Source organism: Schistocerca cancellata, chromosome 4 (genome assembly GCF_023864275.1).
Source record: "Schistocerca cancellata isolate TAMUIC-IGC-003103 chromosome 4, iqSchCanc2.1, whole genome shotgun sequence".
In the NCBI taxonomy this organism is placed as follows: domain Eukaryota; kingdom Metazoa; phylum Arthropoda; class Insecta; order Orthoptera; family Acrididae; genus Schistocerca; species Schistocerca cancellata.
The window spans coordinates 423,982,623-424,009,241 of record NC_064629.1 but is presented as its reverse complement, the minus strand read 5'-3'; the positions used below and the strand labels follow the sequence as shown (position 1 = coordinate 424,009,241).

The window sequence follows — 26,619 nt, the reverse complement described above, 5'->3', positions numbered from 1 at the left end:
AACGCTACGCGCTGTTAACATCCAGCTATAGCAGTTCATGACAACAATGGCAGGCAAGAATGCAAACTAGCCACATACTGCACACAGCACAGCCAGTGATTTTCATATAGAGTGCTATGTAACGTTGCCAATAAAAAACATAAACAGCAAACTTACATAAAGAAAACATAAACAGCCTACTTACATACATATACATCAGTGTTACAGAAATTATGACATGAGTACAAAAATAAAAGATCAGAATCACTTTTAAAAATTCAACTTCACACATGAGCATTAAAACAACACAGAATAAATAATGTCTAAGCATCTTTACAAAGAAAATAACAGAATATTAGAAAAATTCTACAACATAGCTCTCATCAGCTAAACACATAAAGACAGGAAAAAAACACAAATACACAAGGGTACACAAACACATAGTGGGATAACACCAAAAGGAAAGGACAACACACAATTACATATTGGGAAAAAGCAGCAAAGAGGAAAGGACAGGGTTTGGTTTACTGCAGTATTTTGCTTGGAGATCTCCCTTCATTCCATAGATCGTTCGTCTTATTTCAACCTTTGCTTCCACCAAAAAAATCCTATCCAAGCATGCTTTCTGTATTTATGTGTTCACATATTTCTTACCTCATTATTTATTTCCAAGATAATCCTACCTATACCTCCTTCCTGTATTCTATTCATATTTCTTTCAAAATAATTATTTCTGATTGTACAATACTCATTGGGGCCCAAATCTTTCTTCGCAATGCATTCTTTACCTATTCTCCATAGTCAGTTTCTTATATAGTCTACCCCCTCTTAAGCTAACTTAAATCTACTGAGCTCAGATATATATACCAAGGGACGAGGCAATGCAGCATCACAAAACACAGTTAATATAAACAGCAATGAAAAAAAAACGCAGATTTGCGAAGCAAGCAGCATTAAGAAATTAGCAAAAGTCAAATTCAATACCACTATGCCTGGCAAACAGCAGCAACTTATACCTAGACATGACATAGCTCAAGCAGAAAAAATATTACAGTAAAAACAACAATGCAGACAAGGGAAATGCATATTCACATCTTAATGTCTATGTAATTAAAGTGGTGCACCATAACAACTGATTGTAAAAAAAATATTACCATGTACCTGAAAGGAAAATTAAGTGTTACTGTTACTAGTTACTTCTTATTGTTCTTTCCTTTCCAAGTGCTCCTTTTTTAAAGAATGTGGATTACAAAATTATCATTTAATAGATCTGTTGACAGAAAGAGTTCACATTAGCAAATGCATCTCATTTTATAAAAGCAATGCTGCAACACAGCTGGAAACCAGATATCAAATGAAATAAGCAATTACGCAAACCAAAGCATAAAAATATCATTCAATAGTCATGTGGCATTTCGTAAGTCAGTAGCACTCAACTCTCGGAGAAAGACACTTGTCATAATCAGGTGTGCAGATGTACGAATATTTCCCATCAATTCATAAGCATTTCAGTAATTAGCACAAAGTGCGAGTAATCATATGTTTTTAAGTAACGAGGGTGTCGCATTAGCGATGAAAGGCACACCCTAATGGCTTGTTCTCCAGGTGTTTGACACAGCTGTGTGCCCACAACGCATTACAAAAATCATATGTTTTCAAGTAACGAGCGTGTCGCATTAGCGATGCCCTCTACAAAGGAATGTCAAAGGCACACCCTAATGGCTTGTTCTCCAGGTGTCTGACACAGCTGTGTGCCGACGACGCACGTGCAGGTGACAATTAACTTTCTTACGGAAATATTTACGACAGCAGTTTCCGCTACAGTGACAGTCTTCACAGGTCAAGAATTTGCGTTACAAATCTGTAGAAACAAAATCTTATGAATATAACATTCTCCAAAAAATTTTCGCCGCCATTGTGATACATTCACGCATTTACACGCACATTTCATAACTCTTAAAGTACGATTCTCGGTTTCCAACATCCTTTTTCACAAGTCAAGAGTCCTTAACTTCTTTCATTATTCATATACATATAAACACGTAATCACATTTCTCATATATGGTAGCATCATCTTATTGACATAAATATGCCTCAACAGCATAATACACATCGTCGACGTAAAAATAACATCATAAAACCTCAGTCAAATCTCAAAATCGTCGTAGCTTCCTCCAATAATTTCAAAACCTAACAAAATTCTCTGCTCATGTCAAAGGTGTCATCTGCCTCAAACGTACTTTAAAATCATTCTCCCTTACCAAATACATCATTCAAAGCTCTCATAGTATCACAATGGTACCAAAAAAATATGAACAGTGCACAAAGTGCAGACAAAGTACAATTTCTTAAGTGTGAAGTAATCCAACTCTGTAATTGCGTAAACATGTGTCACTGACGTAGTAAAAAGATGTTTGTTTCTCTGTTAAATGATCAGATAGCTGTGTAATTTATGTGTTAGAGAAATATGGTACCGATGTGTTAAATTGTATAAGCAAATACCATATTAGGTAGGGCTCCTTGTGCTTGCCAAACACATGGTACACAAAGTAGGCGTGTACCCCCCTGAGGTTTATTGTAATTATACCCTCAGGTGTTACAGATTACAGCAATGGAATGAAATGTATCACGAAAAACTTTCTTTGTAATTCAAAAATCTTTAAAAATAAATGTTTTAAGTACAAAATTAATCACTCAAATACGTGTCCTGTAGCGCTAAATATGCGTCTTGCTGTAAGATAATCTCTGGGAAGTGTCGTATTTATCGTCCTCCAAAAGCTAAGTTCTGCAGAAGTCAATGTACTTACCTCATGATACACAAAAGTGAAATGCTTTGCGTATAGATAACTTAGTTATTACGCTTATTGCCGTGATGAGGAAAGTACTGTGCTGTAACGTATTGTTGTCCTACGGAAAAGGCTGTCTCCTTGTAGCAATAGCACAAAAGTCACCACTAAAACATGTCTCACTTTATAGAAGAATTCAGAAAAAACTGTGCAGATATAAAACAGATACACCGCAAAAGCAACATTGTAAATTGTCACGCATTAGCAGCGTCGTGATAAAATCGTGTAGCTGTCACATAAACTAACCACTGTGTCATCTGGCATTTCACAGAAAGCACCTCAAATCCAGAATCCACTCGTAAGCAAACCAAAATGTTGCATGTTAACAGTTTCTTAAGTCTGACAAATTGTACAAGCAGCGTGAAGTGAAAATTGCAAAGACTAAGTTAAAAACCAGATTATCTGTCAATAAATGGTTTTACATGAGAAATGTGGTGAAATCTTTTACCCTTTGCTCTTCTCAGTACGCAGAGTTTAAACTTGAACGCAATTATCATGCGGTATTCGTCCGTAAAGAATACGGGAATTTTGCTCAAGGTTAGCGTCAATGTTATTTTTCCCTGAGCCAGCGGGCGCACGCGGCTGCCTGCAGTGTGAGTCATTGTCTGTTTCTTTGTTGGCGCGCGCCGTTATTGGGATTTGGAGACCTAACTTCTACAAATTCATTGTGACGAGAGTGCTCTGCTCTATTTAAATCTCGCCAGTTCTGATGCAATTCAGGTCTGTCGTTACGATCATATCGTCTGTCGTCATGTCGGTAGGTTCGATAGTTTCTTTCTTGTCGGTCATGTGGTGGAGAATTTCTCCCAGAATCGTAACTACGCGCTGGACCGTTGCGTCTAAAGTTATTCTGTCTCCCTTGATAATAGTTATTTTGGTTCCCATATTGTCTGTTTCTCTGATTGTCTCTGTGATAGTCATTACCGCGGAAAGGTGATCTTTCCCTGTAACTATTACTCTGCCAGTGGTTGTCATATGAGTGGTGTCTGTTTTGGTCACGATTTACGTTGTAAGAATAGGTTTGTCGTGGCCATTTATTGTTTCTGTCGTCACGGAATTGTGAAGGATGTGACCTGTAATGATTGTTTTCCTGTTTTCGCATCCCGCGACTGTCTGTGTCAATTTCCAGTTCTTGTAACAATCCCTGAAAAGCTTCAATGTCGTCTTTGCAACGTCCTGCCAAAATAATATGTCGTAAATGTTCAGGCAGTTTGATTAAGCAAATGCGGATGAGTTCTGAGGGGCTGTATGGGTTTGATAGGTACTGATTCTTGTGCAACATGTCTTCAAAATATTTGACAAGACTGGAAAATTCAGATTGTTCAAAGTGTTTCATCATCATGATGCTATGTTTTACGCGGTCTTGTGTGGCTTGAGACCAATATGCTGAGAGGAAGGCATGGTAAAATTCTCCTTCACTGTGGCAATCGTGAATGACCGATCGCATTCTTACAGCTGGTTCATTCTCCAAATAGCCACACATAAATTCTAATCTGTGTTCTAATGACCAGTTGGGAGGAAAACAATGAGAGAATTGATGGAGCCACGCTTGTGGATGAATGTCGTTGGCAGAATTCTTGAATGTTTTGAATTTACGTGTAGTAATGAACAGCTTATAGTCAAAGTCATCGTGTCGGCGAGTAGCATGTCGGTCATTGTCACGTCGTTTCGGCGGTTCCATCTCAAAATTCGGTGTACCTTGCCAATTTCTTTCATAATTACCGAAATGCCCTGTGCTATTATTTTGTGGCTTTTCCGTATTTATAAGTTCCTCTTCCCGTGTTGGAGCGCGAGTATCCTCTGAAATATGTAATTCTTGTATTACCTGTGTCAACTGATCTTGTACTTCCCGGATTTCTCTTTTGTACTGTGTATTGATTTGATTTTGATTTTGTTTGAATTTTCTAATTTGTTCATACTCTTCTGTGTCAGTGAAGGCTATGGGTCTTGTGTCATTCAGATCATCATCTACCTTTGTAGATAAGTTAGTGACCTGATCCGAAAGTTCGGCTACTTTCTCTGATAATGAACTAATTTCCCCCATGTGTCTTTCTACTGTGTCCTTTAAGTTTTCCTGAGTTTTTGCAAGTTGCGTAACCGAATCGGTAGATGCAACTGAGTCCATTTTAGCTTGCAAGGTCTCATGATTTTCATGAACAATAGTTTGCAGTTCTTTTATGGCTGCTTCGTGATTCTGTAATGCGTTTTCATGCCGCGAAAAAATAGGCTGAAAATGCTCACAAATTTGTGTTTTTACGTCATTACAGACCTTTTGACATTTCGATTCAATGTTATGTAACTCAGTAGTTAAATCTTCACGTGTTTGTTCAAGTGTGGTGTCTAACTTCCGAAGATTTTGTTCCATTGTGTCTAACTTTTGAAGCTTTTGCTGTGTTTGTCTCTGATTTTGTTCCATTGTGTCTAACTTTTGAAGATTTTGTTCCATTGTGTCTAACTTTAGAAGATTCTGTTCCATTGTGTCTAACTTTTGAAGATTTTGTCCCATTTGCCTCTGATTTTGTTCCATTTGTTGCATTAATTGCAATAATAATGTATTAGTGTCTGGAATCTGTTTCTCTATGCTCTTTGGCAGTGCGTTTTCACCGGCAGCATTCACATTTTGACAAGCAGAAAATGTGTCTTGACTCATTTGAGAAACCGGTGAGGACGCAAAACCTGAATCTACAGCATTTGCAAAATTGTGTCCTATCATTTCGGATTCCTGAGGCGAGCTGTTGCCGACCGATCGATCGATAATGCTTCCCTGTTCACTACCTGTTTGACTGTCTACGCCATTGTTTGACGCCCGCTCCATTTCCCTCTGCACAGTTACCAAATTACTACTTTGAACATTAGTTAACTCATTACACAGTGGCGCTAACACATTGCTTTCGTCTTCACTGTCGTTTCTTAGTTTACTTTGGAGCCGAGTGTTACGTTTTTCACACGCCATTATTGAGACAATATTTCACACGATAACACACAAAAACACAATTTGAAGAGCAAAAATAAGAGAACACATTAACATAGCACTGAAAATAATATCTAGTTAATTGCAGCAGCGAAATACTTGGCGCAAAGCTACATGCATGCCACAACTGTTTTACTGTACAACAATGAAAGACTGCAACTACAAAGGAGATTCTCTCTACAATTACGCACTAGCAATAAACAAAAGCTACACTAAATACACAAACTACAAGAAAAAATCAGAAGATTCCAGTGAGGTATCCTAGGCTAAGGGTCGACATATGAAACGTCCCCTTAGAACAATTTTACATGTGAAACGTCCACTTAGAACAATTATACAAGCCTGTGCTTAACCTGACACACAATATTATTTAGCGCAACGCAATCTGACTTTCAACAACCCCTACAAAACAATGGCCCTGACTAACTTTAACCTATACCTTTTACAAATCACTTACCTCACAAAAATCTTCGCTACTCAAGCTACTGCAAAACAGCGAGCGCCACTACTGCCAGCTAAATAAAAGATTCAAACTACTGAAGGTACTAACTACTGATAGGGATAGTTAGCAAATGAAAGATATTAATAGAGAACAAACAATGTATTTACCTTAATATTCATAATTGACATTCAGTCTTACAAATTATCAAAACTCCGCCATCTCTCTCCCCACATCCACCACTGCTGGCGGCTCACCTCCAACTGCGCAACGCTACGCGCTGTTAACATCCAGCTATAGCAGTTCATGACAACAATGGCAGGCAAGAATGCAAACTAGCCACATACTGCACACAGCACAGCCAGTGATTTTCATATAGAGTGCTATGTAACGTTGCCAATAAAAAACATAAACAGCAAACTTACATAAAGAAAACATAAACAGCCTACTTACACATTCTACGCGCATGCGCGAAGTTGGACGGAGAATGTCATAGTGTAGATGCGCTTAACACATGATAAAAGGAAGACTAGGGTTTGACCTCTTGTCGACGCCTAGGTCATTAGAGACGGAGATAAAACTCGGAGTGATGAAGGACGAGAAATGGAGCCTTCACTGTCCTTCTCAATGGAACCATCACGAAATCCGTCTGACGGAAGCCACGGAAGACCTGAATCTGTATGGCCGAACAGGTATTTGAACCGCCGTCCTCTCCAATAACAGTCCTGGGTCTTACCATAAAGCACGACAAATAGTCTCTAATTATTTATTATACCTTCTCTAAGGTGGCGCCCTACAACATAAGTAATTTTTGAAAATAACAAAATCTAGAAATGAATATCGACCACTTCGTTATTCAGAAGGTAAATACTCGACAAATTTGAAGCTGACACACATTTGAAATTGTCGTTGTTTTCTCTGAAGATCAGTGTAAACATGTACAGGGTGTTTTAGGAGCAATGTTAACTATTTTAGGAGACGGCAGTATAGGCTAATTCGAATAAAACATTCCATATAACATGTGTCCAAGTTTTATTGGGTACAGAGATACAGCTGTTAGAATGTAACCCAAACAAATACTTACAGACGGTGTTGCGCAAAGGCAAATGATTAACCGCAAAGTTGATTTTCATAAATTTCACCTCTGACTTTTCGATGCACTTTCGAATTCTCTTAACAGCACCAGGTCGTCTTGGTGGTCTTTCATAAGAGCGGCAGTATTCACAATTCCAACGATCATTTCGTCTCTTGTGTTTACTTTTGCTTTGTAGACTTTACCTTTCAATCAGCCCCACAGATAAAACTGTAAAGGATAAAGGTCCCAGGACCTTGGTTGCCGAGAAATGTGACCTTTTCTGCCGATCCATCTTCCGCGAAATGTTGGGTTTACATGTTGTGTAACCTTACGACTAGAATGTGTAAGGGACTTGTCGTGATGGAAGCAGTTACCCATCCTTGTAGCCAAAGGAAACATTTCCAAAAATGCCCGAACCTCCTTTTCAAGAACGTCTATATAAAGAGGCCCTGTTCTATGATGTTTAAACGATACAGTCCACTTGACCAACAAATTACAACCACGGTTGAAAAATTCAGTTATGTACATTCAAGAACAACTTTACAAACTGACCTTAAACAAACTGATAGTCGATAAACAAACCCATAAAAACTGGAGTACCAAGACGTGAAATAAAAACTGTAATTAGCCGTACCTCTGTAACCAATAAAAATTGGACACATGTTATATGGAATGTTATACTCAAATTAGTCTATAATACCAGCGTAAGGCCTTTCCGCGCTGGGGAGTAACACTGACTGCCGTCAGATGACCGAAGTTAAGGCTGTCGGGCTTGGCTAGCAATTGGATGGGAGACCGTTCAGGTCTGCCGAGCGCTGTTGGCAAGCGGGCTGCAGTCAGCACTTGTGAGGCCAACTGACGATCTGTTTGATAAACAAGTAACGGCTCCTTTCACGAAAGCACACAACGACCAGGAGGGCGGTGTGCTGACCATATGCCCCTCCATATCCGCATCCAGTAACGCTTTTGGCTGAAAATGACACGGCGATCGGTCGGTACCGTTGGGCCTTTCGCGTCCTGTTCAGACGGAATTGGAGTAGTCTCTACTACCATTTCACAAAATATTTACCGCTGCTCGTGAAATATCCTGTATAAACGTATAGAACTGTGACACTCAACTGCGATGCTGAGTTACGTTTCATAGATTTAAATATCATAAAATAGCCAGCTAAGATGTGAAATAGGACACCATACGCATATGATGACGTGGCTTGGTCACTTAGTGTGTAAGTGTCACTTGCAAACCCAGTGCTCTCGGTCTTACACTTCAATCACCTTCAGTATGTTTTCTGTTACTTATTGCTCTGGTGATGATTTGTGAATGTGAAAAAAGGCAAGCTAAATCGTGATTCGGAGTCCACATTAAACTCTAGGTCACCGTATGAGTAACTGGTAACACACTTCTTATTTCAGAGGAAGGCAAGGACATGCCGCCTCCAACAAAGGCATGGCTATTAAAGTACAGCGGTATTTCGTCCAAGGTTCGAAGTGATGACATCATATAGAAAGACCACCACAATCTTACGTGTCTGAACGTAGAGAAGTGGCACAAGGAGACGTTACGGAGCGAACATGTGCAACGTCATATACACGATTTGTTGTCGACAGTACCTTAGCTAGAACAAGAGCTGTGTTAACTAATACAAATATATTTAGTGCCAGATCAACGTATGAGATGATAGTTCCGCAACGCGGGATATCCCCTGGAAGATGCAGAGGTGGGTCGCCGACTTCATGAATCTACAGTTTTGTGCGTCGTTTTGGATAGTCGCAACCGCTAATGTAAAAGCAAATGGCTCTGAGCACTATGGGACTTAACATCTATGGTCATCAGTCCCCTAGAACTTAGAACTACTTAAACCTAACTAACCTAAGGACATCATACAACACCCAGTCATCACGAGGCAGAGAAAATCCCTGGCCCCGCCGGGAATCGAACCCGGGAACCCGGGTGCGTAATGTAAAAGCAATGTGTGAAACAACGCCTCAGTTCCTCATCTTTTGTCGTACCACAGTCGGTCTCAAACCATGAAGAACATTTTCCAGTGGTGCCTAAAGAGAATACGCAAGCCAAACGCATTAGAAATAAGGTTATTATAGCGTCCATTTTTCCTAAAAACAGCAGCACACAGTCGCGCGGCATGAATGTATCATCATGAGAATGACATGGTGTTTGCATATATCCACAAATAATGTTCGCAGCTGTTTATGACAATTATTGAACTATATGAAGGAAAAAAAAACGTAAGTTAGTTACAAACTACGGTGTGCACACGCTTTATTCAACATGTATCACTTCAGATATTCGGATTTAGGTTATGACATGTTCGATATGCCTGCTATTATTGGCGATGATGTGCCGCCGGCCTTAGTGGCCTAGCGGTTCTAGGCGCTACAGTCTGGAACCGCGCGACCGCTACGGTCGCAGGTTCGAATCCTGTCTCGGGCATGGAATTGTGTGATGTCCTTAGGTTAGTTAGGTTTAAGTAGTTCTAAGTTCTAGGGGACTGATGTTCTCAAAAGTTAAGTCCCATGGTTCTCAGAACCATTTGATGATGTGCCAGACGAATAGCGAAATTTTGCATGACCCGCTGAACTGTCGGAACATCGATGCTGTCGATGACCTCCTGAATGACTCTTTTCAGCTCAAACATGGTTTTTGGGTTGTTGCAGTACACCTTGTCGTTAATGTAGCCCCACAGAAAGGAGTCGAATGTTTTCAGATCCGGAGAATATGGCGGCCTCTGTGTACTCCAGAGCCAGAATTCCGTCCCCATAGTGCTCTTCCAGGACACAGAACACTCTCCTGCTTCGATGGGGTCGAGCTCCGTCTTGCTGAACCACATCTTGTCGAAACCAGGGTCACTTTGGATAAAGGGGGTGAAATCATATTTCAAAACTTTCAGGTACCGTTCAGTAGTCACCGTGCCATCGAGGAATATCGCACCGATAATTCCATGACTGGACGTTGCACACCACATAGTCACCCTTTGAGGTTGAAGAGACTTCTCGATCGCAAAATGCGGACTCTCAGTGCCTCAGATGCGCCAATTTTGCTTATTGACGAACACATCCAGATGAATGTGGGCTTCATCGCTAAGCAAAACCGCATGCACATACTAATTCCCATCATGCCCTACGGCCAACAGTGCAGTTGGAACGTCCTAATGCAAACAGTTCAGAAGTTATGCCGATTATATAGTTCAATAGTTGTCACCCATTATGTTTCCACGAGTATACTGTTTTCTAATATTGGACCCTCATTGATTTATGTTACTGTATTTCATTTTAAGTAATTGGAAGAAAGAGATTTTCAAATGTTTGACGCCAGAGCTGCCATTCATTTACTCGCTGACTAGCTTCGGGCTTTGCCAACTTTCACAAGCTACCTATTACCGAAAACAAAGTTTGTTATGAGCGTATGTGTCGGATGTGGATAACAATTTTGTTCTCTGTAATAGGTAGCTGCCGGCCGGATTGGCCGAGCGGTTCTAGACGCTACAGTCTGGAACCGCGCGAGCGCTACGGTCGCAGGTTCGAATCCTGCCTCGGGCATGGATGTGTGTGATGTCCTTAGGTTAGTTAGGTTTAAGTAGTTCTAAGTTCTAGGGGACTGATGACCTCAGAAATTAAGTCCCATAGTGCTCAGAGACATTTGAACCAACAGGTAGCTTGTGAAAATGGGCAAAGCTCGAAACTAATCACCCAGTAAATAAATAGCATCTGTGATATTAAACATTTTAAAAGTCTTTTGTGCAATGTTTGGGAGCTGCAAGACGCGACGTACTGAAAAAGTTCATTTTAACTAAGTACGCTGATGTTGTTTTTAGTTAATTGGATGTTATAATAACCTTATTTCTGCGACATTTCGCTTCTCTATTTTCTTTACTCACCACTTGATCTCAGAAAGGTACCAGTTAGTTGAATGTAGTCACTTACAGTCACTGGAAAAGGAATGGACAAGGTACAGGGACACAGTACTAGAAGTGGCTAAAGAATGTCTTGGAACAGTAGTGTGTAAAAGTAGGATGAAGCAAACAACTTGGTGGAATGATATAGTCAAGGCAGCCTGTAAAATGAAAAAGAAGGCGTATCAAAAATGGCTACATACCAGAACCCAGGTAGACAGAGGAAGTTATGTTGAAGAAAGAAACAAAGCCAAACAGATAATTGCAGCATCCAAGAAGAAATCGTGGGAAGACTTTGGAAACAGGATGGAGACTATGGGTCAAGCTGCTGGAAAACCATTCTGGAGTGTAATTAGCAGTCTTCGAAAGGGAGGTAAGAAGGAAATGACAAGTATTTTGGACAGGTCAGGAAAACTACTGGTGAATCCTGTGGATGCCTTGGGCAGATGGAGGGAATATTTTGAAGAGTTGCTCAATGTAGGTGAAAATGCGATCAGTAATGTTCAGATTTCGAGGTAGAATGGGATAGGAATGATGATGGAAATAGGATCACATTTGAGGAAGTGGAAAAAATGGTCAATAGATTGCAGTGCAATGAAGCGGCTGGGGTGGATGAAATTAAGTCGGAACTCATCAAATACAGTGGAATGTCAGGTCTTAAATGGCTACACAGGATAATTGAAATGGCCTGGGAGTCGGGACAGGTTCCATCAGACTGGACAAAAGCAGTAATCACACCAATCTTTAAACATGGAAACAGAAAAGATTGTAACAACTACAGAGGTATCTCTTTAATCAGCATTGTGGGTAAAATCTTCTCAGGTATTGTTGAAAGGAAAGTGCGAGTATTAGTTGAGGACCAATTGGATGAAAATCAGTGTGGGTTTAGGCCTCTTAGAGGTTGTCAGGACCAGATCTTTAGCTTACGGCAAATAATGGAGAAGTGTTATGAGTGGAACAGGGAATTGTATCTATGCTTTATAGATCTAGAAAAGGCATATGACCGGGTTCCTAGGAGGAAGTTATTGTCTGTTCTACAAGATTATGGAATAGGAGGCAAACTTTTGCAAGCAATTAAAGGTCTTTACATGGATAGTCAGGCAGCAGTTAGAGTTGACGGTAAATTGAGTTCATGGTTCAGAGTAGTTTCAGGGGTAAGACAAGGCTGCAACCTGTCTCCACTGTTGTTCATATTATTTATGGATCATATGTTGAAAACAATAGACTGGCTGGGTGAGATTAAGATATGTGAACACAAAATAAGCAGTCTTGCATATGCGGATGACTTAGTTGTGATGGCAGATTCGATTGAAAGTTTGCAAAGTAATATTTCAGAGCTAGATCAGAAATGTAAGGACTATGGTATGAAGATTAGCATCTCCAAAACGAAAGTAATGTCAGTGGGAAAGAAATATAAACGGATTGAGTGCCAAATAGGAGGAACAAAGTTAGAACAGGTGGACGGTTTCAAGTACTTAGGATGCATATTCTCACAGGATGGCAACATAGTGAAAGAACTGGAAGCGAGGTGTAGCAAAGCTAATGCAGTGAGCGCTCAGCTACGATCTACTCTCTTCAGCAAGAAGGAAGTCAGTACCAAGACTAAGTTATCTGTGCACCGTTCAATCTTTCGACCAACTTTGTTGTATGGGAGCGAAAGCTGAGTGGATTCAGGCTACCTTATCAACAAGGTTGAGGTTACGGATATGAAAGTAGCTAGGATGATTGCAGGTACTATTAGATGGGAACAATGGCAGGAGGGTGTCCACAATGAGGAAATCAAAGAAAAACTGGGAATGAACTCTATAGATGTAGCAGACAGGGCGAACAGGCTTAGATGGTGGGGTCATGTTACACGCATGGGAGAAGCAAGGTTACCCAAGAGACTCATGGATTCAGCAGTAGAGGGTAGGAGGAGTCGGGGCAGACCGAAGAGAAGGTACCTGGATTCGGTTAAGAATGATTTTGAAGTAATAGGTTTAACATCAGAAGAGGCACCAAAGTTAGTACTGAATAGGGGATCACGGAGGAACTGTATAAGGGGGGCTATGCTCCAGACTGAACGCTGAAAGGCATAATCAGTCTTAAATGATGATGATGATGATGACCACTTGAAAGGACATTTCTAGATCTGAGACCGGTTGCGGCGGAATAAAAGACACGCAGCTGGATCGGAGTTTTACGTACTGCTTGAAATTTTTAATTTTAGCTGGGGGTCTCTGTGGCATACTTCTGCATCTACATCTACATACATAGTCTGCAGTACGTCGTACCTATATTGTCAATTTTCTGTCCTCTTCCTTTCGCGTATTGATTGAGTGAAAAATAAGTGTCTAAATGCCTCTACACGCGCCCTAATCGGTCTTATCTTTTTGTCACTATCCCTACGCAAGATATACGTTGGTGGCAGCATAGAAGTCGCAGTGTTCTTCGTACACAGTTTCTCTAAATTTGCTAGACAGTATTGGACGTTACGAATCTACCCAAAAATATAATGTAGAAAGCTATGCATAGCGAATGTATAACATCACTAAACTCGCATTCACGCCAACCACGTTCCAGTTTCTCCCAGAACTTCCTCTTTTTCCGTTACTCTATTAATAAGCTAGTTACCATTAGGAGATTGACATATATAGTACATCCTTAGGTTTTGTATTGATAGCTAACAATTGCAGAAATATGCAAGAATTTGTTTGAAGAAGGATTTGAGTGAGGACGGTGGTGCATTTTGCAGGGTGGCGCAGCTGACGGGCTACGAACCGCAGGACCTGATCGAGAAGACGCTGTACCAGTATATCCACGGCTGCGACATGATGCACATGCGATACGCACACCATACGCGTAAGTACTCGCCTGTATCTAATAACAATCACTTATTTATTTTCATTTCTGGACGATCCATTTCAGAAAGAGCTTCGTTCCACACGTTACTTCAACGGATTACGAGGGCTATTCGAAAAGTAAGGACCGATAGGTCGCGAAGTGAAAACGACAGTGAAAATCCGATGAAGATTTGCACAGATGTGTTGCACAGTGTCTCTAGTATGCCTGTCGATCGTGTCACATCGCTCTTTTCGGTTCCGAACGCACAGTGAGCACGTAAAGTTGCCTAGAAAATAGTGTCTCCCGCCAAGCATGAGCGCCTGTGAGAGATTTCGCCTGATTTCATGCATCCCACACGACGTAACTATTATGAATTTCCTTCTTCATGACTATTCTCGGTCGCACACTTGCAGTGTTTCCTATGGGAAGTGTTTGATCAACCACCATATAGCCCTGACTTGGCTTCCTCTGATGTTCATCTCTGCTCACACGAACCGCTGACTATGAAGACAACATTTTGACACGACGAACTGCAGATCGGTGTCGACAGGTGACCGAAAGCACAGGCGACTGCCCTCTATGATGAGAGAATTGGATAGTTGGTACACCGCTACGACAAATGTGTAAGTCGGAGCGACGACTATGTAGAGAAGTGGCTGGAAAGTGTAGCAAATAAAACATTTTTGATTTTCAATGTCGTTTCCATTGCGCGACCGATCGGACCTTGCTTTCCGAATAGCCCTCGTACATCATGACGAAGCACGAGATTTCCCGTGTCGGTACGCTGCTGAGACGCGGATAGTTGAAGTGTGGTAGCAGACTACGAGCGCGGGTCAACGGCAGCGGTGCGCAGCACCTAGCGCTTCCATGCCCCTCGCTTTGCATCTCGCATTCCAAAAGTCCTGCTCGTCGTTCCGTGGTTCCTTCTATTGTATGCTGATATTTTTGACTTCATTCTGGTCCAAGACCTCACGCAATAGGAACAATACAATTTTTGAGAAAAATTATAATTTACAGTATTAAAACAAATTTAGTTAAGATCACCGAGTAATCACATTAAAATATGTTAAATAATACTACAACATGTCATGCGGTGATGAAAATCGTCTCCAACAAGGTTTTCAGTTGTCCAAGTTCCAAAATTAGTCCAGAAAATATCAGTCTGAATAACCTTGTTTTTTGCTGTAACCATGATTTCATGATTTCTAAGGTGCACAGTTCATGCATTGCTCTGCAGATTAGCAAGTTGGATGGATCTTGTAATTCACCATATCTACACCGTTCGTAAGTACTAATGTAGCCCCATTTATTCAAATTTTCTTTACACCCGTCCTTACGCGATTAAGGGCTTTCCAAGTCGTACAAGTGATACAAAATTGTTGAGGCTTTCGTGGCCACTTGTTGACAAACTGCCTATTGGCTTCCGTCTCGGGTTCTTCGGCCGACGTTCATCTAATGATTTTTCTGACGTTTCGCCAGCACGAGTGGCTGGCATTGTCAAAGCTTCACCCTCCATTGCCGGTGGTGAACTGGAGGCGAGCTCGCGGCCGCAGACTATATGTACCTGGCGCGCCAACGTCCGAGGGCTTCTCCACGGTCATTTCCGGTGCGGTTCTCCTCTTGCTACCCGCGACGGTCGTTCGCTGCAGTACGGGAAGCCAGGATCCGTTTACCTTAAGGCTTTCCTCCTTCTTGTTGAAACTGTTCGCGTGTTTTTGGATTTCTACAGCTTCTCTGAACAAGCGCGTGTGATAGTGCTTCTCTACAGCCAGAACTTCCGTGTCGGCGAATTTTATTGCGTGGTCGGTCTCATTCAGTGCGTGCTCTGCCACGGCCGATTTCTCCACCTGCCCCAACCTGCAATGTCGCTTATGCTCTTTGATCCTGGTGTTAATGGATCGTCCAGTCATTCCGACATAAACTTTTCCGCATGTGCAAGGTATACGGTATATTCCCGACATTGCAAGTGGGTCTCTTTTCTCCTTCGCCGATCTAAGACACTCTTTGATCTTCCTTGTCGGTTTGAAAATCGTCTTTACGCCGTGTTTGCGCAATATACGGCCGATTCTGTCCGTCACTCTGGGAATGTATGGCAGAAAGGCCGTACACATTAGAAGTGTAACAGAGCCAAACACTCGGCGAAGTAAGGAACCAGAAAAAGAAATGTCGGGTACGGCCTTTCTGCCATACATTCCCAGAGTGACGGACAGAATCGGCCGTATATTGCGCAAACACGGCGTAAAGACGATTTTCAAACCGACAAGGAAGATCAAAGAGTGTCTTAGATCGGTGAAGGAGAAAAGAGACCCACTTGCAATGTCGGGAATATACCGTATACCTTGCACATGCGGAAAAGTTTATGTCGGAATGACTGGACGATCCATTAACACCAGGATCAAAGAGCATAAGCGACATTGCAGGTTGGGGCAGGTGGAGAAATCGGCCGTGGCAGAGCACGCACTGAATGAGACCGACCACGCAATAAAATTCGCCGACACGGAAGTTCTGGCTGTAGAGAAGCACTATCACACGCGCTTGTTCAGAGAAGCTGTAGAAATCCAAAAACACGCGAACAGTTTCAACAAGAAGGAGGAAAGCCTTAAGGTAAACGGATCCTGGCTTCCCGTACTGCAGCGAACGACCGTCGCGGTTAGCAAGAGGAGAACCGCACCGGAAATGACCGTGGAGAAGCCCTCGGACGTTGGCGCGCCAGGTACATATAGTCTGCGGCCGCGAGCTCGCCTCCAGTTCACCACCGGCAATGGAGGGTGAAGCTTTGACAATGCCAGCCACTCGTGCTGGCGAAACGTCAGAAAAATCATTAGATGAACGTCGGCCGAAGAACCCGAGACGGAAGCCAATAGGCAGTTTGTCGTACAAGTGAATTCGAAACCCCTCAGAAAACTCCTCTTTCGAGTTTTTCCATGGGCTATTGAAGACGAGTTTCGTCGTAGTTCTACTCGGCGTTTATTATGTGATAAAGAGATAGATTTGGTTGATAGTAAAAAGCTCGTTCTTGATTTCAGTCTCAGCAGCTGAGAAATATGTCCATGCATAGTGTCTGGAATCTGTCTCTTGCTTTTGTTTTTCAACTTCTGGAGCCATTCCTCTCCTTACTTCTATGGGAACTGTGCCCATAAACTGTCTGATCTGATTTACAGGGGATGTTTAATGTTGTCAGTCAGTAAGTACGTATAATTAGTAGTGGCTGACTTCAAAGTAGGACTGCTTCGCACACGTCTGTATTTCTTCCATCCACTGACCTAAACATTTCTGAATTTCATGTCTGTGAGGCTGCTTCTGTCTTCCACTAGAACACAAGAGGTGGGGTTGTGGCGGTATTGCGCAACAGTATCATCGGTACGCGTCACAGCTATTGGTCGTTCTCGGATGAATTTTCTGGCAGCCGAATCTGTGGTTATAAATTGTTACCACAACCTATAAATGGCAGAAAGATGGCTATTTAACAGTTGAACACCACTAAGAGCACGATACTGCAGTAATAAAGACACCTGACTCGCATTCGGGAGGGCTGCGGTCCAAATCCGTGGCTAACCATTGTGATTTAGATATTCCATTCCCTTAAATCGCTTAAAGTTAATTCCAGAACGATTCCTCTGAAAATAACACTACTGAGCTCTTCCTTTCTTACTCTCATCCGAGCTTGTGTTCCAGTTGCCATAACGTCATCGTCGACGGGAAGTTAAAATCTAGTTTTCCTTCTTTTTCCACTGCCAAGTAATATAGCTCGATGAAACTTGGACTACACACAGAAAGAACTTCTATAGTAGAGTACACAAGGAAACTGAAGGAAATACGCAGTGGGACGAACAGAAATGACACTTTTATTCAAACATAATAATTACACTGAAGTCACCACCATTTATGACGTTTCCCTGCATATTACAAAAGGCAGGACATGGTTCTGGCCGGCACACCAGCCCTACTCCATAAATCGTTGGACGGATCCGTTACTTTATCCATCTTTTCCATAAGTTTTACAGAGCAGTGTGTATACTCCACAAACCACTGTACAGTACGTAATGAAGCGTATTTCGTATCAATATTATCGGTTATTTGTCCTATTAGATTCGCGTACGGAGCGAGTCAGAAATGAGTGACTATATGCTCAGTGACGCACTGTGATACAGGGTGACAATTATTGAACTATATGAAAAAAAGTAAATTAGTTACAAACTACAGCATGCACACACTTTATTCAACATGTAAACATCACTACAGATATTCGGATTTAGTTTATGACATGCTCGATATGCCTGCCACCATTGGCGTTGATGTGCCACAGACGAAGAGCGAAATTCTGCATGACCCGCTGAAGTGTCAGAAAATTGATGCTGCCGATGACCGCCTGAATGACTGTTTTCAGCTCAGCAATGGTTTTGGAGTTATTGTTGTCTCTTTAATATAGCCCCGTAAAAAGAAGTGTCATGCGTTCAGGTCCGGAGAATACGGTGGCCAACCGAGGCTCACGCCAGTGCCCTCTGGGTACCCCAGAGCCAGAATGCGGTCTCCTAAGTGTTCTTCCAGGACATCAAACACTCTCCTGCTTCGATGGGGCCGAGCCCCGTCTTGCATGAACCATATCTTGTCCAAATCAGGGCCGCTTTGGATAATGAGGATGAAATCATATTCCAAAACCACGTGCGCATGATCATACTAATTCCCATAATGCCCCGCGGCCAACCGTGCAGTTTGAACGTCCTAACGCACACCGTTCAGAAGTCGTGACGATTTTATTTCATATAGTTCAAGAATTGTCACCCTGTACCTCTCATGTTATTCTCATGCCCTCACGTCAAAATTTATATGATGGACGCAGTAGAACTGCCGCAAAATCTTTCTCGAACACCGGTTTCCTAAATTTACCAAACAATAATATGTTTGTTTGCATGGCCATCTTCCGCAGCAGCTGCTGTATGTAAATTGTTATTTGATTTTTCCGTCTTAAGTGTACTGCAGCGTAACAGTGTTTGGCACCACGCTTCTCCTTACGTAGCATCCGCAGTTGTCATTCTGTAAATATAGTACGCATAATATGCTTCTACATTTAGCCAGTCATAGATAAAAACACTTTTCCTTAATAAACTTGGCGTACAGTTTAACTACGGTGTTTATTCTTCTTTTTTGCATGTTCTGGGGTTGCAAGTTTTTCCTCATTGTTAGCGGAGGTTGAAGCCCGAGAAAACCTTTGTTGCCCTTTCATCCTTGTCGATTTTTCAACTTTTAAGAAACTACCTTTTCTTTTGCCGTATTTACGTTTATGCAGTTCAGGTTTACAAAACTTCACAAAATTTATCTTATATTAATGTGGTTTCACCTGTTACACAGTCAGGACTATGTTTTTGTGTGTTCGTTTGTTCTTCCTGTAGGTTGTGAGTTCTGCCAGTCTTGTGAATGCATTGTTTTACGTAGATAGTGAGTGAGTGACGTTGAAAAAGAGAGAGAGAGAGAGAAAGAAAGAGACACAGAGACAAAGACAGAATGTGTATGGGTGTAAATATGAGTGCAAAAAAGGTGAAAACACAGTGATATTTCTTTGAAGACAACTTTTATGAAATTTTGAAAAAATCGAAGTGCAAAAAACAGATTGTAGAAGAGACGAAAAATCGAGAAGGATGAAATTGTAACCAAGGTTTTTCCGACTTCAGTCCCCGCTAACAACGAGAGAAAAAGCTATCGACTTTGGATCATGTAAAAAAAGAGGAATAAACACCGTAAGTAAATCGTACGCCAAATTTGTAAAGGAAAAGCTGTTTTCACTCCATAAGTACCAAAATGTAGAATCGTATTATGGATACTGTATTTGCAGAATGACCAATAATAATGTTTTTTAGATAAAAGTGAAACGCGTTTGGTATAAAACATTCTTATATTACAGCACACCTAAAACGGAAAAGACTAATAAAATTTGATTGCCAAACAATGTTAAGTGAGACCGATGTCGCCATTCTCACAAAGATTACTGTACTTTGCGTCACTGTTATGCTCCCCTATCAGCTGAATCTACATTACGAACAAAGCAGCGCATCTTTGAATTCATCCGATGTTTCTTTAGTCCAAGAAGTAAGAGACATGTTTTTCCACTTACCAGTACAGTACATGGAGCTAGTGGAGGAATTCAATTAAGATAAGGGCCAGAGGAGGAGATCTGGAGGCCGAAATAATAATTAAAAAAACCGGCTTGTGAAGCGCAATGTTATTGTTATTGTTGAATTCAGTCAGAAGACTGGTTTGATCCAGCTCTCCTACAGTGGAGCTGCATGTCCTCAGGAAAAATTACAAGGCCAAATCAGCCAATCATCCAGTACATTGACCCTGCAAATACAGAAAAGGCCGCTGCCGCTCTTCAGGAACCACAGGTTAGTCTGACCTCTTTACAGATACCCTTCTGTTGCAGTGGCACCTACGGTACGACTATCTCTATCGTTGACTCAAGCAAGCCTCCCTGCCTCGTCAAGGTCCATGGTTCAGGGGGGAAAGCATATCATCAATAAAAAAAAAAAAATGTTCAAATGTGTGTGAAATCTTATGGGACTTAACTGCTAAGATCATAAGTCCCTATGCTTACACACTACTGAACCTAAATTATCCTAAGGACAAACACACACACACCCATGCCCGAGGGAGGACTCGAACCTCCGCCGGGACCAGCCGCACAGTCCATGACTGCAGCGCCTCAGACCGCTCGGCTAATCCCGCACGGCGCATAGCATCAATCCAAAGGTTCACCTGGCTGTGTGAGTTAGTTCGAAGGTCTCAGCATAATACCTTCAACAGGACCAAGCCTAGCCATGCACTGCGGAGCTCAAAGCAGAGTATTGGAAAATTGTTATCACGCTAAGACAAATGTCTAAGTCGGTGCGGCAACTGTGTACAGAAGTAGCTAAATGTCGCAAGTAAAACATTTTTAATTTTCTCTGTGGTTCCCATTTCATGGCCGATCGGAGGCTGAGAAAAAAATAGCCCTCGTAATAGGCTGGGAAAGTTAATTCTGAGGTCGAATGAAAAGTTGCCAAATTATCATAAGTCGATATATCGACTTTTGGAGAAATACCTGAGTGTGATCGATGCTGATGTTGTATCGAATATAAACTGTCGGTATTTTCTACGTCTCGGATTTTCAACATATCGAAAAGAGTGAGTTTAACTTTAAAAAAATTTTTAGTTTTGAAACAAGAAACTGTTAATATTTAAATTTGTTCTATTAGAAGGAAGGATCGTTCTAGTTTAACCGCCCGTTGACGACGAGGACACTGAGACGGGCCATAATCTCAGACTTGGGAAGAAAATGGTCCGTGCCCTTTCTAAAGAACCAACCCGGCATTTGCCCTTAGCGCTTTTAGGAAATCACGGAATAGCTGAATCTGGATAGTTGGACGGATATCTGAGCTGCCGTCTTCCCACTGTGTGACCTCGCACGCTGTTCAATTAGTGGGCCGTAATTCCTGATATCCACGCAAGTTATGTCACAAAATTCGTTTAGTTTTTATAAAAAAATGCATTTTAACATGTTCATTGCTTTTAAATTTACACTAAACCTATATAAATACAGATATCAGAGAGAAAAATTTCTTCTAAATTGAAAATGGTATTTGGAAATTAATAACATTAATGTACTTTGTTTAAATTCTACTTAGCGTCTGAGTTCAGTGCTGAATCAGAGAAATGACACTAAAAAATAGTCTCAATTTAAATACCCTTAGAGTCTCAGTTGCAGACTCCGAAAAATGCATCAAAAAGCGTTGTGGGCATCAAGAGTCGAACTCGGCTGTAAATAACGGCCCGACGTAATTAATAGTTCGCATTCAAGTTGAAGCCTAAGCAACGAGTACACGAAAGAGCACAGTACAACTACCAGGACCTGAAGAAAACGTCTGGGTCGGCTGTCGAAGTATCGTGTATAATATGGCAACGACAGCTCGATTGAGTACCCGGAAGCACACCATTATAGATTGAGACATATAGTTTGTATCGTTTATGTATTTTCAGTACCATCAGTCGTATGCTGGTAAGGTGAAGCGTACTTAATAGGTCACTGTTCCCGCTGTTTTCACTGAATACTCCAGTTCACTCTTCTTCACCATCACTCACACGTCTTCTACGAATCTCCTGGTGTTCCTAAGTAACTTGTTGGAGGTTCTAGTTGCAGCGTTATCGATTTCTGTCCGGGTTACATGGAAACGTTAGCTTTGAAATACGTGATTTACGTAATGCTGGTACCGACCTGCTCAAGTATGCCACAGCACACACCTTCGCCATACAACACAGTAAGGCAGCTCGTAAGGGCAGGGTCTCGTCGGCAGGGGTACTAGTCGCCCCTTCCGCAGCCGCCCATATTAGCTGCTGGCCCGACGGTAGTCCTAAGCCAACAGCGCTCGTGATTTAATTTTCTTTTTACAGCCCGGTCGTAGCACGAGTAGTTAATCCAGAGGCTGAGTGCCCCTAGTAGGGGAGGATGGGGGCGGGGGCGCGGCGCACGCGCAAGGATGTGTAACTAAGCTATTTATGGATGTCTCCTCCGGTGAATCAGATAATGACATAATACGGCGCCGCCGCCTGAGCAAACACGCGCCCGATAGCGGCCAGGCGCAACTTTAATGAATCCTGCTAATGATTTAATACTGCCGCCTGTCCACTCGCAAGAACTTGCACGCAGTCGCATCCATTATTGCGCCGAATTTGCCGTGCTGTCTGTTCGAAGGAAGGAGGGTTCGTCAGAATTAAACGTCCCGTCGACATACAGGTCGTTAGAAGCGGAACGCTAGAGCCATCTGTGGCTGGTCGCCGTAACAGTTTCCCCTTCGATCCGGATCTGGCATACCTCCTTGTCGCGCAAGCTAGCGCACTGCGTATTAAACTATGCACATAGGCCAACTGGAAATGTACAGCGGAGGATAAAAACTTACGAAAAACTGGGTCTTTCGAGCAACAGAGAACTGGGGAAGTTTCTCGGAAAAGATGTGGCTGCACAGTAGAATTTTAGGACATGTACAGTTGCATGGTTACTCTGTAATTCACAATTAAGCACTTGACAGAGGGTTTATCGGACCACCTTTAAGCTACTTCTCTACCATTCCACACTCGAATAGCGCGCGGGAAAAACGAACATTTAAATCTTTCCTTGCGAGCTCTGATTTCTCTTATTTTATTATGATGATCCTTTCTCCCTATGTAGGTTGCCGCCAACAAAATATTTTCACACTCTGAGGAAAAAGCTAGTGACTGAAATGTCATGAGAAGGTCCTGCCGTAGCGGAAACCCTTTTGTTTTAATGACTGCCACCTCAATTTGTGTATTATATCCGTGGTACTCTCTACCCTCTTTTGCGTTGAATGGTGTGATAGACCTCGTAGACACCTGTGTCACTCTAGTAAAAGTAAACCCCCTTCCTTTCTCGAAGTACTACCATATAACTTGAAGGCAATCAAATCTTTCGAAAGGAGTCATCTTACAAATTGATCACATCCGACAAAAGATGAAACCGTTTGCCTACTGCCTATTTTGACATTTACGTACTCTAAATCGTTGCGCCATCTCGCTTTGTAGTCTACTGGCTCTGAGCACTATGGGACTTAACATCTATGGTCATCAGTCCCCTAGAACTTAGAACTATTTAAACCTAACTAACCTAAGGAAGCATACAACACCCAGTCATCACGAGGTAGAGAAAATCCCTGACCCCGCCGGGAATCGAACCCGGGAACCCGGGCATGGGAAGCGAGAACGCTACCGCACGACCACGAGCTGCGGACTGTAGTCTACTGTTGGGATGCTGGAAGAAAGGCTCCCACTAACTATTAGTTTTTCATTTTTCAAGCACGAGAGACCTTACCGTCAGAGATCAATGATGATTGTTTGCTTCTCGTGCCTGTTATGTGTATTACTTCACATTTATCTGTACAGTGATTCCCAGAAATGTTGTGACGAACTTCGAGAGGTTGTAGAGGGTGTCTTGAGGAACAAATCAAGGATAGGAACCTGTTTCCGGAAACATTATCCAACGACGCTGCAGAGCGTCGAAGTTAAATACGCCGGCACCCGCCACTAGGTAGTCCCTTCGGCAGCAAACGCGATTTTCTACGTTGACGGACCGCAGGCAGAACGTCTCACAATGTTGTTTGTTATTCACTGATTGCGACTGATTCCCACGATCGCCACTGGAGAATATGGAGCTAGCGGCTGCGTAGGAAGTTCTAGTCTCTTATGAATGCGATGCTACTTTGGCTTGGCTGATGACGGTTTCGGACACAAATTTCCATCTGCATTTCACTCTACCTCAGCATACCGAAAAACAGTGGAGATTTTGGAGGTTTCCGGGAAAAAAATAAACTGCAGATGGAAACCGTCATCCAGGAAGAGGACAGAACATCGCATTCATAGGAGACAAGGCTTGTCTACGGTCTGTCAGGGTACTAAGTCACGTTTGCTGCCGAAGGGCCGCGATGGATTAGCCGAGCGATCTAAGGCGCTGCAGTCATGGACTGTGCGGCTGGTTCCGGCAGAGGTTCGAGTCCTCCCTCGGTCATGGGTGTGTGTGTTTGTCCTTAGGATAATTTAGGTTAAGTAGTGTGTAAGCTTAGGGGCTGATGACCTTAGCAGTTAAGTCCCATAAGATTTCACACTCATTTGAACATTTGATTTGAGCTGCCGAAGGGGATGGCCTAGTGGCAAGCGCCGACGCTTATAACTTCTACTCTCTGTAGCGTTGTTGGATGACGTTTCCGGACACGGGTCCCTATCCTCAATTTATTCCTCAAGACAACCTTTACAACCCCTCGCAGTTTGTCGCAACATTTCAGGGACACCCTGTATATTCAAGAATGAATAGTGTTTTACAAGCCGGTCAGAGTGGCCGATCGGTTCTAGGCGCTTGAGTCTGGAACCGCGCGACCGCTACGGTCGCAGATTCGAATCCTGCCTCGGGTATGGATGTGTGTGATGTCCTTAGGTTAGTTAGGTTTAAGTAGTTTTAAGTTCTAGGGGACTGATGACCTCAGCTGTTAAGTCCCATAGTGCTCAGGGCCATTTGAACCATTTTTTTTTTGTTTTACAAAGTACAGCTATGTTTCAAAACATTGTTTAGTGTTGTTCTGCAGCTTTCCATGAAGCAGGAATATTGATTGAAGTCGTATCGCCACTATATTTTATGACTGCCAATTTAGTCGTGTGCTTTTATTATTAAAATATGTAATCCCTTGTGGGTAGCGACTAGCATTTGAATAAAGTGTTTTTTGACAGTTTTGTTCAAGGGCCAAGTAACGACGAAATACTACCGGTTTCTGACGAAGGATGGTGGTTGGGTGTGGATGCAGAGCTACGCCACGATCGTCCACAATAGCCGATCCTCGCGGCCTCATTGCGTCGTTAGCGTCAACTACGTGCTCAGGTAAGTACGCGCCGCTACAAGCTCCAACTAACCGACTGAAACTGTTGCTGCCATAGAGACTGGGAAGACAAGACTGAACTGACTACCGCGCGCAAAGAGGCATGTAAATAGTCATTCTTCCCGCCCTCCATACGTCAATGCAATGGGAAGTAACACTAATGCGTGGTACTATGGGAAGAGCCCTCTTCCATGCACTTCACAATGGTCTGCAGTTTATATGTAGATATAGACGTGGATTAAGGCCACTGACGCTGTACCTATTTCAGACTTCAGCTTATAAAGCGCCAGGAGAACAATGTGCTGATCCCACGCCCCGCCATACTGCTATAGGCGGAGGATGACACGGTGGTCAGTCGGTCCCGAATGGCCAGCCTGAGCCCAGACCGGTGGAGCTTTCATACACAGCGTTACCAAAATTCGTGGGAAAATACCGGATCTGATGACGGTCGTCGCCTTCTGAAGTCTATGCGGTGCTTTTGTCTCCGTGCAGTCCTGGTACATACAGTTTGCTGACGCCCCATATTCAAATCGACGGCTACGTGACTCGGAGTTGACCGTCGATCCCCCATATAACTCTGCAGAGGAGACATCAAGTCTGTTCGTCAAACACTTGTGGTCGTCCTGAGTAGCGGTTTCCGCTTGTGGAAACGTTGTCTCTGCGAGACTGAAAGTCCACCTTCGACGCCGTTGACCTCGGAAATCCGAATTCTTGTGTAATATCCAATTTTCTATGACCTATGGGTCTTTCACCACTTATCGTCCCACGACCAAATTTGGTTAACTCGCGATGTGCTGCCTTGTTCACAACGCATCTGTCGGTAACTGCTCAGACAGCGCCTCTACACACGTGTCTTATGCCGCACGCAGCCGCAATATTCGTGCGTCGAACACAGCATTTCTTCAAATGGGGCAATCCTTCCTCTGAATTTTGACCACTCAGTTTATATTCTGTTTTTGCTTCATTTTTCGTGACTGGACGCTTTGAGGCCCTCTGCAAGCCACCTTACGTTGTGCTAAAGAGTACTTGGTGCACTACTATATTTCCCCATTTCCTGTTTAACCATTTCATGTCACTGCATCTGTATTACTCTTTTCCTCGTCGATATATTCATTTCATTTCAGGATATTTACTTCAGTTCAAAAGTTCATGTTTAGGCAATAGAGACCTCTT

General features: G+C 42.5%; 1 protein-coding gene across 1 annotated transcript in view; it reads left to right on the top strand.

Annotated features, from left to right (window-relative positions):
- LOC126184234 (single-minded homolog 1-like) overlaps positions 1-26,619 on the top strand; it is a 146,268-nt gene that overhangs the window by 112,818 nt on the left and 6,831 nt on the right. The window contains exons 7-8 of the mRNA XM_049926604.1: positions 13,953-14,059; positions 25,301-25,448. Of these exons, the coding sequence (XP_049782561.1) occupies positions 13,953-14,059; positions 25,301-25,448 (255 nt within the window). The remainder of the gene's footprint in view (positions 1-13,952; positions 14,060-25,300; positions 25,449-26,619) is intronic.